Raw genomic sequence first — 14838 nt, 5'->3', positions numbered from 1 at the left:
CCTACTGAACTGAAAACTTCCTCTGGTGATGGTATTTTTGGAAATATTCTACATTGAGCTTTGATAATCACGCCCTTTCTCTCACTGTTTTTATTTAGTAATTTCTTATGTTTATCAAACACCATCTCAGTGCTGCACGCCACTGTATGATGTCTTGTCCTTGAACCCAGGGTTGTATCTTACCTCAGATTAATGTTTAGTATACAAAGATTAGCAATCTGTGTTAGGTTTACAGAAAACACCATAGGAAAACACGCATGCTCATGTTTATGCTCACTCTGTGGGTTTCTCATACCCCAGGCTCCACACTGCTCTGTGAGAGACAGGTCAGGGGTCACATTCTGGATCCCATCAAGCTCTGACCTACAAACTCACAATATTTTCCACAAGGCCTCTTTGTTTGCATGAGCCTTTGCACCAATATCATTCATGGTTTGCAGGTTTGGGTTTGCAGAATTATTCACACTCCTCAAACATTTTGTCACAAAACAAGCAAAATCATGGTTTTAATTGGGATTTTATGTGTCAGACTATCACAGAGTAACATAATTGTGAAGTGAAAAAAAAATGATGGATGTTTTTTTGTTTTTTATAAAAAACTGAAAGGTGAATTCAGACCACTTTACCCTGATACCTCTAAATAAAAGCCAGTGTAGTAAATTGCTTTCAGAAGTCACCTAATTAGTAAATAGTCACAACTGCAAACCCACTAAGACATGTCTGTCACCTAAACTGACAGGTCAACCATTAATCAGACTGCTAAGACATAGTAACTCTGGAGGAGCTGCAGCGATGCACAGCTAAGGTGGGAGAATCTGTTGATAGGGTAACTGTTGTGCCCTTAATAGAAAGGCAGCCTGAAGAAAGCAGTTGTTGAAAGAGGTGCATAAGAAGTAATCTTTAAAGTTTCCTTGTAGTCCTACAGTTCCTATATTGGTCTGGGCTCGGGCTGCATGATACTAGCGAAGCATGCGGTAATGGTGGTGAATGTCGGCACAACAATATAACTTGTGATAAGTAAGCAAACGTAGAACCCAGTGGGACTGTCCAGCTGCTGGGGAAAACAATACATAAAATCATCTTGAGGAAAGCTCCTGTTGGAGTCTCTGCTATCTGGCTCAAAACCCTGCAGGGAGAAAGACACAACAGCTGTGTTTGGACCGTATTCTATGAACGGTACATACAGTACAGACCAAATGTTTGGACACACCTTCTCTTTCAAAGAGTTGTCTTTATTTTCATGACTATGAATATTGTAGCTTCACACTGAAGGCATCAAAACTATGAATTAACACATGTGGAATTATATACTGAACAAAAAAGTGTGAAACAACTGAAAATATGTATTTATATTCTAGGTTCTTCAAAGTAGCCACCTTTTGCTTTGATTACTGCTCCACACACTCTTGGCATTCTGTTGATGAGCTTCAAGAGGTAGTTACCTGAAATGGTTTTCATTTCACAGGTGTGCCCTGTCAGGTTTAATAAGTGGGATTTCAAGTCTTATAAATGGGGTTGGGACCATCAGTTGTGTTGTGCAGGAGGTGGATACAGTACACAGCTGATGGTCCTACTGAATAGACTGTTAGAATTTGTATTATGGCAAGAAAAAAGCAGCTAAGTAAAGAAAAACGAGTGGCCATTATTGCTTTAAGAAATGAAGGTCAGTCAGTCTGAACAATTGCGAAAACTTTGAAATGTCCCCAAGTGCAGTCACAAAAACCATCAAGCGCTACAAAGAAACTGGCTCACATGAGGCCCGCCCCAGGAAAGGAAGACCAAGAGTCACCTCTGCTGCGGACGATAAGTTCATCCAAGTCACCAGCCTCAGAAATCGCAGGTTAACAGCAGCTCAGATTAGAGAACAGGTCAATGCCACACAGAGTTCTAGCAGCAGACACATCTCTAGAACAACTGTTAAGAGGAGACTGTGTGAATCAGACCTTCATGGTAAAATAGCTGCTAGGAAACCACTGCTGAGGACAGGCAACAAGCAGAAAAGACTTGTTTGGGCTAAAGAACACCAGGAATGGACATTAGACCAGTGGAAATCTGTGCTTTGGTCTGATGAGTCCAAGTTTGAGATCTTTGGTTCCAACCACCGAGTCTTTGTGCGGCGCAGAAGAGGTGAACGGATGGACTCTACATGCCTGGTTCCCACCATGAAGCATGGAGGAGGAGGTGTGATGGTGTGGGGGTGCTTTGCTGATGACACTGTTGGGGATTTATTCAAAATTGAAGGCATACTGAACCAGCATGGCTACCACAGCATCTTGCAGCGGCATGCTATTCCATCCGGTTTGCGTTTAGTTGGACCATCATTTATTTTTCAACAGGACAATGACCCCAAACACACCTCCAGGCTGTGTAAGGGCTATTTGACCAAGAAGGAGATTGATGGGGTGCTGCACCAGATGACCTGGCCTCCACAGTCACCGGACCTGAACCCAATAGAGATGGTTTGGGGTGAGCTGGACCGCAAAGTGAAGGCAAAAGGGCCAACAAGTGCATTTCAGGTGACTACCTCTTGAAGCTCATCAACAGAATGCCAAGAGTGTGTGGAGCAGTAATCAAAGCAAAAGGTGGCTACTTTGAAGAACCTAGAATATAAGACATATTTCCAGTTGTTTCACACTTTTTTGTTCAATATATAATTCCACATGTGTTAATTCATAGTTTTGATGCCGTCAGCGTGAAGCTACAATATTCATAGTCATGAAAATAAAGAAAACTCTTTGAATGAGAAGGTGTGTCCAAACATTTGGTCTGTACTGTATGTACTGTTCATAGGATACGGTCCAAACACAGCTGTTGTGTCTTTCTCCCTGCAGGGTTTTGAGCCAGATAGCAGAGACTCCAACAGGAGCTTTCCTCCTTTTGAATGTTTTAGCTGACTTGTCAGGATGTTGTTTGCTGACTCTAAAGGATTCTTTTAACATCACTTTTTATTGCTCATTAGTAAGAGACAATTTTTTGCTTTGTGGTTTATGACAGTTGATCTGGAAGTGTTTTCATTTTGTTGTGGGAACTCTTAGCTTGACAGTTTCCAATAATTTCTGCTGAGCTGCAAAACCTTGAGAATCAGAAGGAACAGGAAGAGGTGAGGCCTGCCCAACCTGGCTTTCTCCCAGACAGCAGAAACCGAGGGACATTTATTTAAAGACACAGGGATTTTTGTTTTCTGATGACAGCAGGTTTACCGGTTGTTGCTGTGCTAACACTGGGTTCTTTCTTTGATTTTATTTTTTCAAATCCGGTCAGCTGGTCACAGAGAAGCTGTCTTCTTCTCACAACAGCCCCCAATAATGAGCTACAACAACATTTAATTTCCCTTTGGGATTAATAAAGTATTTTTGAATTGAATTGAATTGAAGCTGAATCATCCTATAGCTACTAGCTAATTTGGCTTTTCATCTTTGTCATACAATTATTTTATGATTAATATCTTGTGCTGTACAGAGGCAAAATGTACAAAATTAGTTAAACACTCCGTTAGGTTAAAAACAAAGTATGGCCTGTGTGTCTTCTAACACGGACATTTGGGCTGGCACATTGAGGAAAAAATTTAGCAAAAGGTTGATGTACTGTCAAACACTGTAATGAAAATAACTCGGTACCACCCCCATTTTTGACCTCTAGTTCTATTTGGCAGCTCTCACATCCTGTTCTGAATTACTAAGTTGATGATGAAGAGATGACATTAGGGATTTTTTGCTTTTAGCTTTAAGATGATTCATGATTTTTATTTTTTTTTATTTTTTATTACATAGCCACCCATAATGAGAATTCCCATAAATATGGGTAAAAGTGTTTAAAGGATGCACCGAGCCACGTTTTAAGGCCAATTTCTGTTTGATTTTTAGAAAGCTTTGTCCTGGTTAAACTGACTTTATTAAATACCATTTTCCCTTTAGGATCTTTATTATAAGATCAAATAGGGACCACATTCAAAATATTTCTTTCTAATTTTCCTGCTCTGAAAGATTTTGATGGTGTTGTTATGCCGTGTATCAGCTGACTGTGAGTCCGCCGGGATGATTTTAAAACGGCTACGAGATGTGGAAAACACAGGAGCATACCATCTGTCCTGCTGTTGCACAACTGAGAGCCTGACGCAAAATCTAAAAGTTTACTCTATTCTTGGCGAAGCAAGAGAAGACCGATGAGCTGCAGCGGATCTGGCTGATTTATACACTCGGTATGCTCAACCAACGCAACTCTACATGGGAGCACAGACCTTTTCAGCTAAATAAAACGGCACCAAATGTAACAATTGTCTGATATAAACATTTTCAATTTCATTTTAAACAGCTAAAGTCAGCTTAAAGAAATGGTGTACATAGCTTTGTCTTACAACATCTCACCAACACTTGGCTGTGGACTCTGTGGTATAAAAATGAAGCTTCTTTCAGCTGAGCACCACTTCAAGGTAACAAGAGTCAGGTTTCTCCACTTAATTCAAATGTCCTAGCACTCACTCTTAAGAATAAGCAAAGACACAGAGCAGCAGCATTTAATATGTACCAACCCTTTTACCGTAAATAAATCGACGTTCCACATCAGCTCCTCCAAGCTGAAGGCCACATTTGTCAGCCAAAAAAAATAAATGATTGCACTGCTCCCTCTGTGCTGACTGTGAGTTTCTGCCTAAGGGTCTTTGTTTCTTGTTCACAATTGATTGTAGGATGGAGTTTGAGATAAAATAGAAAGACTGGGTCTTATCTGCTGGTGCTGCTCCACGGTGAAGAAAGTGCTGAAGGGAAAGGTAAAGCTTCCAAATAATCCGGCCATCTATGTTTCAATCCAGACCTTTGGTCATGAGATATGGATCATGACCGAAAGATTGAGATTCCGGATACAATGAGCTCCCTCAGGTGAATAAGCCACTGTTTGTTAGCATCAAAAGCTAATATATTTGTGATCAGAATGCCTGCTGGATGCCTCCTTTATCGAGGTTATCCAACGGGGCAATCCAGAACTTGCTGCAGGGAATGTACATCTCTTCTTGGACCCCCTATGTGATGTGTTTCCCTCCTGGACCCATTACTTCTGTGACCTGATATTTGGGTAAATGGTAAACAACGGATGGATGGACGAACCAATAAAACTCTGTAGAAGCAGACGACTGGAAGAAAACAAAGGCTTAAGGCAGCATTTTTGTAACAGGATCAGGAGTAGGATGTTGTTTTTTTGGGGGGGGGTTTCCAGTAAACTTCTTGATGAGTTCTTTTAATTTCTTTGAGCTGTTGCTTTGTTGTTTTGTTCCACCAGATTTATGGCCCGGCCCGTCAAACTGTGGGGTGCTTTACTGGGCCATAGTTTACTGGCCAGTGCTGTTTATAACATAAAACAACTGTGGTTTGACTTAACTCTGCATCCTAAATCAAAAGTGTGTTCTTCTCTGGTACCATTTTCACACTTGTCTAATAGATAAAAGCAAACTTCTGTTACTTAATTTGTGAACCTTATTTAGAAGCGAACAAGGTAAAAAACCGGATGAGATCATGTCGTATATCTTTAATATTTTTTCTCATGGATATCCATGTAGGGCTTCCATCTGTTTGTGCTGCAAATTTTGGTGTTGTAAAATTAGACTGTGACGTGTTTGTGATTCTTTGTGGTGGGCATTACTCACTGTACTGAATCATCTGTTCCAAGGAGCAGATCTTTTAAGTCCAGCTGACTCCCTCTCAGCCCCGCTCCTCTGACCCCAGGCCTGGTTACTGTCAGAAGTCTGAAGGATGGAAGATAGGTGGTCTCCTTGTTCTGTGTCATTTCTGCTGTTAGAAGACTGCCAAGCCTTTTGTAAGAAATCTCATCGTCAGTCACATCTGCTCCTCATAAGGCCATCCCACAGTATGTGGTGAATGTAGAAGAACTGATTTCCCCAACAGTAGGATGGAGAAAAAAACCTGATTGGAACACCTAAACTACTTCTTGTTTAACAGTCTGATCTGTGGTTTTTGTAAACCTATGACATGCCTTGAGCGCTCATTAATTATATAAGATACATCCCACACGTGTGAGAGAGCAGTTTCTGTAAGACTGTTTTATTCATTTCAATCCACCTTCCAGTCTGTTTATGGATTTAAAATCTTTCAAAAACAGTAAATAAGTACATTGCATTAAATGTATGGGAGAAATCTTTTTTAAATGTCAAAATCAACATTCACTGCATACATTATTTATGCACCAGAATGTGTTGGTGCAACATTTCCAAATCCAGTTAGTTCCATGACAGGAAAAGATGTCAAGCTTTCAAGAAAAAAACCAAAGAACTTTGACGTAATACATTCAGCCATCGTCTTGTCTGTGGAAATTGGCTCCGGGTCATTTCACCCCTTCATCAGTTAGATGCATACAAATCAATGTCTAGTGGGAGGCAGCGCCCTCAAAAAAATTGAAAAGATGGAATGTTGAAGAAATCAAATTTAATCATGCACTCATCGATGTCTAGCTTTTCTTTGTAGCAGCCAGAATAAAAAGCCAACATGCCTCCATAGAAAATACAGTTTCCTTTTTGAACAGATTCTTACAGCTTTTATGCCTCTTCTGACTCGTACTCGTACTCATCATCTTCCGCTTATCCGGGACCGGGTTGCGGGGGCAGCAGACTCAGCAGAGACGCCCAGACGTCCCTCTCCTCAGACACCTCCTCCAGCTCCTCCGGGGGGAGCCCAAGGCGTTCCCAGGCCAGCCGAGAGACATAGTCCCTCCAGTGTGTCCTGGGCCGTCCCCTGGGCCTCCTCCTGGTGGGACGTGCCTGGAACACCTCCCGAGGAAGGCGTCCAGGAGGCATCCGGTATAGATGCCCGAGCCACCTCAACTGGCTCCTCTCGATGTGGAGGAGCAGCGGCTCTACTGTGAGCACCTCCCGGATGGCCGAGCTCCTCACCCTATCTCTAAGGGAGTGCCCGGCCACCCTACGGAGGAAGCTCATTTCAGCCGCTTGTATCCGGGATCTCGTTCTTTCGGTCATGACCCAAAGTTCATGGCCATAGGTGAGGTTAGGAACGTAGACCGACCGGTAAATTGAGAACTTTGCTTTTTGGCTCAGCTCTCTCTTCACCACAACGGACCGGCACAGTGCCCCCATTACTGCGGCAGCCGCACCGATCCGTCTGTCGATCTCCCGCTCCATTTTTCCCTCACTCGTGAACAAGACCCCGAGATACTTAAACTCCTCCACTTGAGGCAGGAACTCCCCTCCAACCTGAAGAGGACAAGCCACCCTTTTCCGGTCGAGTACCATGGCCTCGGACTTGGAGGAGCTGATCTTCATCCCAGCCGCTTCACACTCGGCTGCGAACCGCCCCAGTGCATGCTGTAGGTCTTGGCTAGATAGGGCCAGCAGGACCACGTCATCTGCAAAAAGAAGAGAAGAAATCCACTGGTCCCCAAACCAGACCCCCTCCGGCCCTTGGCTGCATCTAGAAATTCTGTCCATAAAAGTTATGAACAGGACCGTTGACTCTTCTGACGTCATCTTCTAAACACCACACTGAAACTAAAAATGGCTTCTCCTACAGTCACAGCTACCACACCGAAGAGTGGTGTGGTTAGCACAAGCTGCTAGTAGCACATAGGTCTGGTGCGTTCACTGACCATAAAAAAAAAAAGAAAATTCATTTTTCTGTTTCCAACCAAATGGTCACTGGTCAAGGCCAGCCAGTCAACAGCACATTTCTCGCTGCATCTGTAGTCTGATGTAACTTGTCAAATAAATTGGTTTGTTATTTCAACTGTTTAACTTTGCATACTAATTTTTTAAGCATGTTTCATTGCATTGTGAAATTTGAATGTACATCAATGTCCAACGGCTTTCTAAACATTTTGGACATTGAGGTCTCTCACATAGGAGTTCCAATCCTTGCTACGGCAAATTAAATTAATATTTTAGGTTTATTCAGATACATGATCTTACAAAATGTCTCTAATGCGGTAGAATGTATTAGTCAGAACATTTTCCAACTTGTAAGGGCTAAACGATTAAAATGACAGCGTAGTAAAATGCCACATGCTTCTGCTATGCGTCAACTAGACACACGTCCTTGTCCAAGTACTACTCACTGTGTACGTGAGTGTGTGTGCGTGTGGCAGCCTCCTCGCATAGTTCAGTCGGGTTAAAGCTCAGCAGCACGCTTGGAGCTCACATGGCTGTATAAGGGCAGAGGGACTGTGCTCCAGTGCTGCAACAGAACGAGAAAGAGAGAGGAGGGAGACTGGGAGAGAGGACAAACTCCCATCTGGTAGTTCTTAAAACTCCTGGAATGCTTTTGCTTTAGTTACACAAACCAAACAAGCTTCTCACCAAGTCAAGATGTTCCCCTTGAGCCTCCCATCCATGCTCTCCTCAACACCTCCAGCGACCTCCTTAATCAGTCTGCTGCCACAGTTGTTAAATCCTCCATCTATAGAGATTAAGGAATGATTTGATTTAATGTGTGTGGAATTAAGAAAATGAACAGCTGTGTGTGAGGAGAAATTAAAAATAATTGTAAATATCTTTAATATTGGCACGCTCTTTGATTTATAAGGAATCTGTGAGGAAAACCAAATCCAGCTGAGTCCAGACGTGCTCCTTCTGCGTTTCATCCATCTTTTTTAATGCTTACGTTTTTGGATCTTTCACTTCTTTTTATCAAAGTTGCTGCTGAATGATGCCTCTCTTGCCCAAGTGATGGAGAGAAAAGAAGAGAAGCCAGTGAATAGGCCGCTGCTTTAGTCCTCTGTATGCTGTTGGCCTGTTGCACTTTTTTGGCTTATTAAATTTAAATTAGATCAAAATAAAATATATGTCCTTGAAGTTTACCAATTACAGATTACAGTAAAGCAAGACTTTTGGGGGCCCTGAGAAAAAGGATTTTCAATTTTCCAACCCATGTGTGTACAGCTGTTTGCAGTTCTACCCATCCACCCCCCTCCTATTCCTCTTCCTTTCTGTGTTTCACACTTTGTGTTTACTTGGCCTCCCTGTTTTCCTGTCTTGTGCAGCTTCATGGTATTGTTTCTGGTCAGTATGAGAAGCCAGTGGCTTACTTAAAGCCTATAGTTGAGAAAGCACAAAATAATGTTTGTGTTAATGGTCCAGGTTCCATCAAAATTTCTTAACACTTGTCATGAGCTTTAGCATCTCATCTGAAAAACAAAATAAAACTCCTAGGCTTTAGATATCAAGAGCTGTGAGATTTCATCCAGCTGGCCAGATCTATTTTTGGCCTGCAGAGTGTGGCTGCATGGCACTTAAAATATTCCATCCAAGCTGTCCTTTGCGACATTCCTATAACAAAACTGTAATACAAACTATAAAAACAGTAAGTCAACATGCCTGCCTAATGTGAAGTGTGCATTCCAAAGTCTTGGAACAGCAAAATCGGTCACGTCTGAGTTTGCATTGTGTCTTTGGAGCATGTAAACGCATCAGGTCAACTGATATGCTGCACCTATATGCTACCGTGCACATGGGTGCAGCAGTTGAAACTGTTTCAATAGAGCATAATTATTTAGAGACTTTTCCTAAAAACGTAAAATGATTTCACAAATGAAGTGGTCGCTAATAAAGGGAAGCCAGTATTTGACAGACCAGCTGTGAGAAATAGAAAAATTCCAAGAAGACGTGCGGTTTAGTAATCAATATGCAAGGTTATAAAAGAGTGAGTTGCTGTTAAGGTTTCACCTGCAGAGGCTCTAAGACTACCATCTCAACTGGATTAAGCAATTGTCTGTTAAGCAGCCAACTTGAGGCCCTGCCAGAGTAGATAGCCCAACTAAGCAGATAACATGTTCTAGCATCAGTGAATGGAAAAAATGGTTTAATATTCTATGCAATAAGCATGTTTAGTTGAAAGTTACAGCTACATTTTGTAGAGGGTGGAAGGGGATTGGTTGCTCCATGCATCAAAACCAAATAAATAGATGTTATAGTTAAAACGATGATGTGTTTTTCTCAATTTATGTTATGTTATCAGTGTGTATAATTATAGATTTTTTTATTTTTTTACAGCCGGCCTCAAGTTAATGTTACCTTACGGTATCAAAATCTGCCTTCCCTACTCTACAGATTTTTTGGGTTTTAGTGTATTTCTATGGAATCATAACCTTAGCTTTCCATTTCTATATCTCCCCCCTTAGATATCCGCCACCCAGAGGAGTTGTCTTTACTGCGCAAACCTCGTGATCCGAAGAAGAAGAAGAAAAAGCTGGAGGAGGCAGAAGACGACAATCTGGAGCTGGAGGGTCCGCTGTTGACTCCTGGATCTGGTGAGCTACAGACAACTTTTAGACTTCTGTCTACTTTAAAATAATCTTAGTGTTTTAAATCTATTTACTTTGTTGTGGAAGGTTATACTGACACTGTCCTGAAGCAGCAGGTTGAACAGCAGGTTCTGCTGGCTCACATGGAGCATCTTCCTTTCTTTTTGTTTGTGTTTGACTACACCTGTGGTTGAGAAACCACTAAGATAACTCCAGACTGCTGTTTCTAGCGACCAAATGTGAATGTGTGAGTTGGAGGCCTGCATGGGATTGGCAGCCATGGCTCCCAATTCTTCAGCAGGGAGGACTAAGAATGGTTGAGATTCCACGCATAGCTGGTCACGCTGCCATTTTAAGCCCAAACCAGGGAAGAAAAGTGCAGTTATTATGGCCCTCCTCTCTGCACTGAGTGATGGAGAGTTGCAACCATATAAGCAAAGAGGAACAGAACCAAACAGACTGGGTCGCTGTCACTGATTTATGGGACAGGGTAAATGGGACTCTTTATGCAATGAACCTACTTTGCTGTTGCTTCATTTGCACTGCTTGTCTTTTTTTATTCCTTCTCAAGAAAAAAACATTTTTAAATGTTTATGTCAAATTAAAATGAATCCTAGGAAATGCAAAAAGATGATCACGCCCAGAGTTGCATCATTAAATAACATGGATGTGTAACATTTCAGATGCATTTGTTTCCTAGTGGGTAAATGTGGTCACACTGTGAGGTGGTGCCAAACAGTTTGAACAAAATCTACTCGCCATCACTGGTTTCCTAGTCTGTTCACTTTGGGTATATGTGTACGTGAGCTTCCTGTGGGAGTGCCTTTCAGATCACAAGCTGCAGTCTAAGGGTGTATTTCTTGGTCAAATCGTAGGATGTTCTCTCCCTTGAGGTAGCCTCTTAGGCCAGGTCTCCTGATTAAAATCACAAGACTTTACAGAGAGGCAGAGATGCAATCAGAAAGCGGTCTTTTCCTTTCTCCACCCCTCTATCAGTGTGACTCGTCACATGTGGTGGTGCTGTTAATCAGTCAGTCAATAAACAGTGAATTGGGAGTGATTTGTTTTTCCAAGCGACAATTTAAGAAAAACTGAACAGCTAAAATTGAATTTATATTTTTCCATCCATTTTAAAACAGGTTAACATTAATAAATATACATGGAGTCCCAGTCTTAATGGTAAATGATAAAACTGAGAAAATAGAATTATTAGTGGTATTAATAAATATTTAGATTAGGAGATAATTGTAACATCAAAAGAAAAACATTGCTGGATATATAAATAGTCTGTATAGGGATATTATGTTTTCTATCGTGTGCTCAAAGAGTTAACTATATTAAAATACTTTATTTAATTAGTTGTGCTTATGACTCAGACTGAGACTTGTTCCCACAGCATTCACCACATAGTTTATCTTAAAGTTGACAAAACCTCTTTCAACTAGGGCCGTATACTAGACATGCATAGAGAAATCAGCTAGAAATCAGAATTGGCTGATTTTCTGTTTGACCTGCAATACAAACGCAAGCTCAAACACACGGCTGCCACGGGATGTCATTTTTCTTTTCTTTTTTTTTTTTGGGACGTTTCGTCACTGTTGCTAGGAGGAGAACTGACAAAAGGCCAAATTCAGTAGATAACATGAAGGTTTAGTCCAGCTGCAATAGAGCAAGATAAAGCCAGACCTCAGCGTAAAACAGGCAGGTTCATTGGGACTGATATAGTGAGGGAGAGCGAGACTTCGGGAGACAACAGGAAGTTGCTTCCTTTTATCAGTTTGAGGTGTTTACCTCTGTCATAAATGCTGCTGACATTTCCAAGTGTTGGATTTGCAAATGTTGGCAGCTTTTGGAGAGATTCTCACAAAGCAGAGATTCGAATTGGTTCCATCAATCTAATAGGTGTATCTATACTCTATACATACAGGTTACATGGTTATTTGGACCAGTACCTTGTCTGCATTTGCAGTCACTCTTGCTGTATTGAATATTTGCGCATACATGGATGAAACCATGTCAGTCGTGCCCAGCTCATCTCCTTCTAAAATGGGAACAAACTGAGTCATTGGCCCTGGCACTGTCTGTGGAAATGCCACATCGTCTCATTTTTATATTCTTCACATTTTGTCTTTTCTCCTGTTTTTCTGTTTTCCTCTTTTCTTGAGCCGTTTAAAACAACCCGAATCTATGCTACTAATTTTGTTTCTTACTATTCCACTCCTTTTCCTTCACTGTTTCCTGTTTCTTTTTCCTACTCTTTCTTTTTCACACCAGCCTCTGAGATAATTTACATCGGACCTGTGAAAGGTAAGCTTTTCCTTCTTCCTCTGTCCTGTTTCGTCTGCACTGCTTCTTTATCCTTCTCCCCCACTACTGAAGCATTAAGTTTAGATGACATCTGCAGTCTAAGGGCTGGCAGCACAGTCACCTGACTTGTCTTCAAGCGAAAGTCACCTGACATTAGTAGTCTCATGATAAATGCTTATGCATCCTATTAGGTCAAAGCTCAATTTCCTTTTGAGCAATTTACGGTTGCTGCCATCTAACGGATGTGTTTGACAGCAAACCTTATAATTCTATCTTTATGGCTCAGATAAGAGCCCAAACAGAAAATAAATCCTCAAAAAACACTTGAATTTACAAATGTTTCTTTTGTTGAAGACCTCACAGCTGATGGTGATCTATTTCCTTCCCAGCTATGTATGAAACCCAAGGGTGGGAAATTTAGGGAATTTTGTTTTGCAAGAACTAAGCTGTAAAAGGGATGGACGAATTTGAGTTGTTTCTCAATTAATTGTCAGATTTTGCCTTTTACATTCCTCACGAGACGGGGGTGGGGGGGACTCTCCCTGCCCTGGTGAACTCACCATTGGGAGGAAGACCTTGGAGGAACCATTGGATAACACCCTCCCCCACATAGAATGGGTGGTCAAAGCCTGCACCCCTTTCTCATGACCTCGGCTCACAAACACAAATATACACATTAACAAACTCTAACGAAGCCCACTTCCTTGTTTTAGAACAGATTTAGTGGTTTAGTCCGTTACTTCTTGACCTAGGCCTTAAGGAGGGAGAGAGGGAACGAAGGGAGTGAGGTGGCCAAAAATACTCCTAACAGGCCAGCCAACAGGAAATGCAAACACCTTCTCCCCAGGGACGTGTGTGTGGGGTCAAATTCCAACACTGAAAACCTAAAGGAAAAAAATTACGCTTAAATAAATCTTTTGTAGAATTTAAAGATAATATTTTCTGTTTATGTTAATTTTGCCTTTGTATTTGTTTCCTTGCCTGTGCCAAAGTTTGCTGTGTGCAGTGTAATCCTGTGGGTACGTGGTTGTACATCAGTGAGGCTGCTTACCTTATGGATCACCTGCATGCTGATCAGCACCTTCCCCCATTATCAACAGGAGACCATAGTTAAAGTGCTTTTAAACACTACTGACGTTGAATGCTAGCTGGTCTTGCTAAGAATACTACGTAATATTTTCTTTTGTTTTTGTCTCTTTTTTATTATCTTGATACATTTTAGCGGTGTTTTTGTAGAGATTTTATTGCAGCGCTTTAAAAATATTCATACATATTAAGCTTTTTTTCCAACTTTTTTCACATTCCAACCGCAAACGTCAGTGTGTTTTACAAAAGTTTTATGTGATGGACCAACACAATGTAGTGCATAATTGTAAATTGGAAGAAACATGCTTTTATATTCTGTCCCTTTTACTAATAAATAAAATTCAGCCACCCAACTAAAAAAATTATTTCCCAGCAAAAGTCACATACAGTAATTAGTAGACTGAGTCCAGCTGTTCTGTTTGAAGACCTCAGACAGATGTTTGTTAGAGAACATTAGTGACTAAGCAGCATTGTGAAGTTTGAGGAACACGGTAGACGGGTCAGGGATAAAGTTGTGAAGACGCTAGACCAGAGTTGGGTTTTGAATCCACAGCTTAGGTGAGAGAATATGTCGACCTGACAGCTGTTAGACATGAACTCCACAAATCTGGCTTTTATGGAACAATGGAAAGAAGAAACCTATTGTTTTAAAGTCTCATTTGCTGCCGTTTACTTTTAACATGTGGCAGAAGGTCCTCTGGTCAGAGAAAAACAAAATGTAACCCTTTGGTCTAGGTTCAAAACTCTACATATGATAGAAAAATAACAGCTGAGCATATCACAATGAAACATGGAGGTGGCAGCATCATGCTGTGGGGATGCTTTTTTTTTAGCACTGACAGTGAAGTTTGTCAGACTGATGGGAAGATGGGTGAAGCTAAATACAGAGCAATTAAGGAAAATAAACTGTTAGAGGCTGCAAAAGACTTGAAACTCAGTTGGAGGTTGGCTTAGTCAAAGTACAGACTTCAATCCAATTGTGAGTTTGTGGTAACCCTTCAAAATTGATGTTCACTGATTATCTCCATCTGTCTGTGATACAGGGTGGGCAAAAATCTCAATCCTTTGATGTGCACAGCTGGTAGAGACATAAAATACCATAAAACATAAAATACCATAAAACATAAAAGACCATAAAATACTTGCAGCTGTAATGGCAGCAAAAGATAATTCTGCAGATTAATGACTCAG

At 41.2% G+C, this 14838-nt stretch overlaps 1 protein-coding gene across 1 annotated transcript in view; it reads left to right on the top strand.

Annotated features, from left to right (window-relative positions):
- The window catches only part of fermt2 (FERM domain containing kindlin 2), a 51822-nt gene that overhangs the window by 21695 nt on the left and 15289 nt on the right, over nucleotides 1-14838 (top strand). Inside the window, exon 4 of the mRNA XM_047345413.1 lies at nucleotides 10132-10260. Coding sequence (XP_047201369.1) covers nucleotides 10132-10260 — 129 coding nt within the window. The remainder of the gene's footprint in view (nucleotides 1-10131; nucleotides 10261-14838) is intronic.

This window comes from Girardinichthys multiradiatus, chromosome 19 (assembly GCF_021462225.1).
Source record: "Girardinichthys multiradiatus isolate DD_20200921_A chromosome 19, DD_fGirMul_XY1, whole genome shotgun sequence".
NCBI classification, from domain to species: Eukaryota; Metazoa; Chordata; class Actinopteri; order Cyprinodontiformes; family Goodeidae; genus Girardinichthys; species Girardinichthys multiradiatus.
The sequence above is the reverse complement of the archived record's forward strand: the minus strand, read 5'-3'. Positions and strand labels throughout refer to the sequence as shown.